Source organism: Camellia sinensis, chromosome 5, assembly GCF_055761805.1.
Source record: "Camellia sinensis isolate YWXY chromosome 5, ASM5576180v1, whole genome shotgun sequence".
NCBI classification, from domain to species: domain Eukaryota; kingdom Viridiplantae; phylum Streptophyta; class Magnoliopsida; order Ericales; family Theaceae; genus Camellia; species Camellia sinensis.
Genome location: NC_138965.1, coordinates 104,558,282 through 104,561,287, shown reverse-complemented (window position 1 = coordinate 104,561,287; position 3,006 = coordinate 104,558,282). Strand labels below are relative to the sequence as shown.

Below are 3,006 nucleotides of genomic sequence, written 5' to 3'. Positions count from 1 at the left end.
TAAGCAAGCTACCTCTGCTTTGGTCAAGTAATACTACCTCAATTTTGGAGTTCTCAAAATATTACAAGATTTCCTTCTGTTTAGTCAGTAAGCAAGCTAAACTCCCCATCGATTTCTTGCTCAAGGCGTCAACCACTATATTGGCTTTCCCAGGATGATACTGAATCTGAAAGTCATAGTCTTTTATTAGTTCAAGCCATCTCCTCTGGTGCATATTCAACTTCTTTTGAGTAAAGAAATACTTCAAACTCTATTGATCTATGTAAACTTCACATTTTTCCCCATACTAATACAATTGCGGCCAATTCCAAGTCATGTGTTGGTTAGTTCTTATCATGTGGTCTTAATTGTCGGGAGGCATAAGCAATTACTCGTCCTTCCTGCATTAACACATAACCCAGACCCTTATATGACACATAATTGTAAATCACAAAGTTTTTCGTACCTGTGGGCAATGTCAACACTAGTGTATTGGTTAGTCTCGTTTTCAGTTCTTGAAAGACAGATTCTCTTTCATCATTCCATTCAAATGGTTGTCCCTTGCATGTAAGTTGGGTAAGAGGTACAACTATTTTTGAAAAATCCTTCACACACCGTGTTTAGGACCTAACTAAGCCCATGAAATTGCGAATTTCTGTTACATTTGTTGGTGTAGGCCAGTCTACAATTGCCTCTATCTTCTGTGGGTCTACCGAAATCCCATCTCCGTTGATGACATGCCCTAAGAAAACAACCTCATCTAACCAAAATTCATATTTCGTAAGTTTAGCAAATATTTTCTTTTCTCTAAGTGTTTGCAAGATAGTTCTCAGATTTTGTTCGTGTTCAAATCTATTCTTTGAATATATCATAATATCATCGATAAAAACCACAAAAAATTCAACAAGATAAGCTTTGAAAATCCGGTTCATAAGGTCCATAAATACTGCAGATGCGTTGGTCACTCCAAACGGCATAAGACCATTCCTCGTTCTAAATGCAGTTTTCTCGACATCTTCTGCCTTTACCTTTAACTGGTGGTAGCCTGACCTCAAATCAATTTTTGAGAAGACTTGTGAACCCTGTAACTGATCAAACAAATCGTCAATTCAGGGTAATGGATATTTATTTTTGGCCATTACCTTGTTTAATTCCCGGTAGTCAATGCACAAACGTAAGGTTTCGTTCTTCTTTTTTACAAACAACACGGGAGCGCCCCATGGCAAAGTGCTTGGTCGAATAAACCCTTTGTCTAGTAAGTCTTGCAACTGTTCTTTCAATTCTTTCATTTCAGCAATGGACATTCTATAGGGAGTTTTTTAGATAGGTTGGGTGCTCGCGACAACATCAATGGTAAACTCTATCTCTCTGTCCACCAATCCTCTTGGCAGTTCATCAGGAAATACATCCGAAAATTCTCAAACAATAGAAATATTATTCAATTCAACATTCGTAGATTGTTCAGATAATACACTACATAAGTAACCCTGGCACCCTTTCCTGATCAATTTACATGCTTTCATTGCAGATATCAAATAAGGTGAAGGCACTACCCCATTACCCACAAATACAATTTCCTCTTGCTCTGGTGGTCTAAATACAACTTGTTTTGTTACACAATCGATGGTGGCACAGTATTTAGATAACCAGTCCATACCCAGAATTACATCAAAATGTCTAAAGTCCAAAGGTAAGAAATCTACGTACAAGGTAGCATTCCCAACACATATATCACAAAATCGACATACAGATGTACACAACACGGATTCCCCGGATGGAGCAGATACAAATATGGTGATGATTCTAGAGGTCTACTCAATCTAGCTACAAATGCATAAGTTACAAAGGGGTGTGTTAATCCGGAGTCAATTAACACAAAAGCATCCTGATTGCATATAGAGATAGTACCTGAGAAAACGACTTCAGTATTTCGTGTGTCACTTGGGACAAGTGCAAAGACTCTTCCCTGTCTCATTGTGTCTCTGGTAGTAGCAGGCCTCGTAGTATCACCGTATTTTGGGATGGATCCGGCTGAACTAACGGCTGGTTTCCTACCTTTTTACTGTTCAGTTTTGGTGCAATCCCTTGCCATATGCCCCATTTCACCACATTTGTAGCATGCCCTGGAGATACGGTAACAAACCCCGCGATGCTTCTTGCCACATTTGGGTACATGTTGGTGCCGTATTTCTGGTGGAGCCTAAAGCGCTTGAGGACCCCGTGTGTTGTTTCTTTGATGATTTCTTCCCTAAGAAAAAGCCTTGCCTTTTAGCCTTCCAATCGGCTGGTGGTTTACCTCGGTTGGCCATGTTAGCTTCTAACATTAAAGCTTGGTCTAACATATCAATATAAATGGGCAATTTTAGCACATTCACCCTTTCCAGAATGTCATTGCAAAGACCATTTTCAAACTTCCTCGCCTTTTTATAGTCGGTATCAGCCATATATGGGGCTAATCTTGCCAATTCAGTGAATTTGGCTTCATACTCGGCTACGATCAGGTTGTCTTGCTTCAGTCCTTCAAATTCTGACACTTTTCTATCATAGACACACTGTGGAAAATATTTCTCATAAAAGAGTACAAGAAACTGTACCCAGTCAATGACCTTGTTATCATCACAGATTAGCATCCACCACCTTCTCGCTTCATCTTCCAGTGTAAAGGCGGCCAATTGTACTTTCTGTGTCTCCAGACATGCGAATACTTCAAATAACTTCTCAATGCCAAGGACCCAAGCTTCGGCCTTCAACGGGTCCACATCCCTGTGGAATGATGGTGGCTTCATTTTCTTGAATTCTTTAGTAAGGGCTATTGTTTGGTCATCATATGGCAAATCTGGTATAGGTTGTATAGGAGGTAGGGGTTGCAGGTGTTGCCATTGTTGTTGCCACCACTGTAGTTACCTTAGTGTTTCTGCCGTATCTTGCATCATTCTCTCTATTCGGTTTAGCCGAGCAGTGGATGATTCTTCTAGCTGATCAGCTCTTGTTCTCACTATTATCTAATAACAATTGCATTATAATTCA

At 39.8% G+C, this 3,006-nt stretch overlaps 1 protein-coding gene across 1 annotated transcript; it reads right to left on the bottom strand.

The window, feature by feature from the left end:
• Window positions 1–323: 323 nt before the first annotated feature.
• Window positions 324–2,765, bottom strand: LOC114266765 (uncharacterized). The gene is made up of 3 exons (XM_028207686.2): window positions 2,355–2,765; window positions 927–1,061; window positions 324–380 (listed from the first exon to the last, which is right to left on the bottom strand). Exons 1-3 carry the CDS (start codon window positions 2,763–2,765, stop codon window positions 324–326), a joined length of 603 nt encoding a protein of 200 aa, XP_028063487.2.
• Window positions 2,766–3,006: the final 241 nt, after the last annotated feature.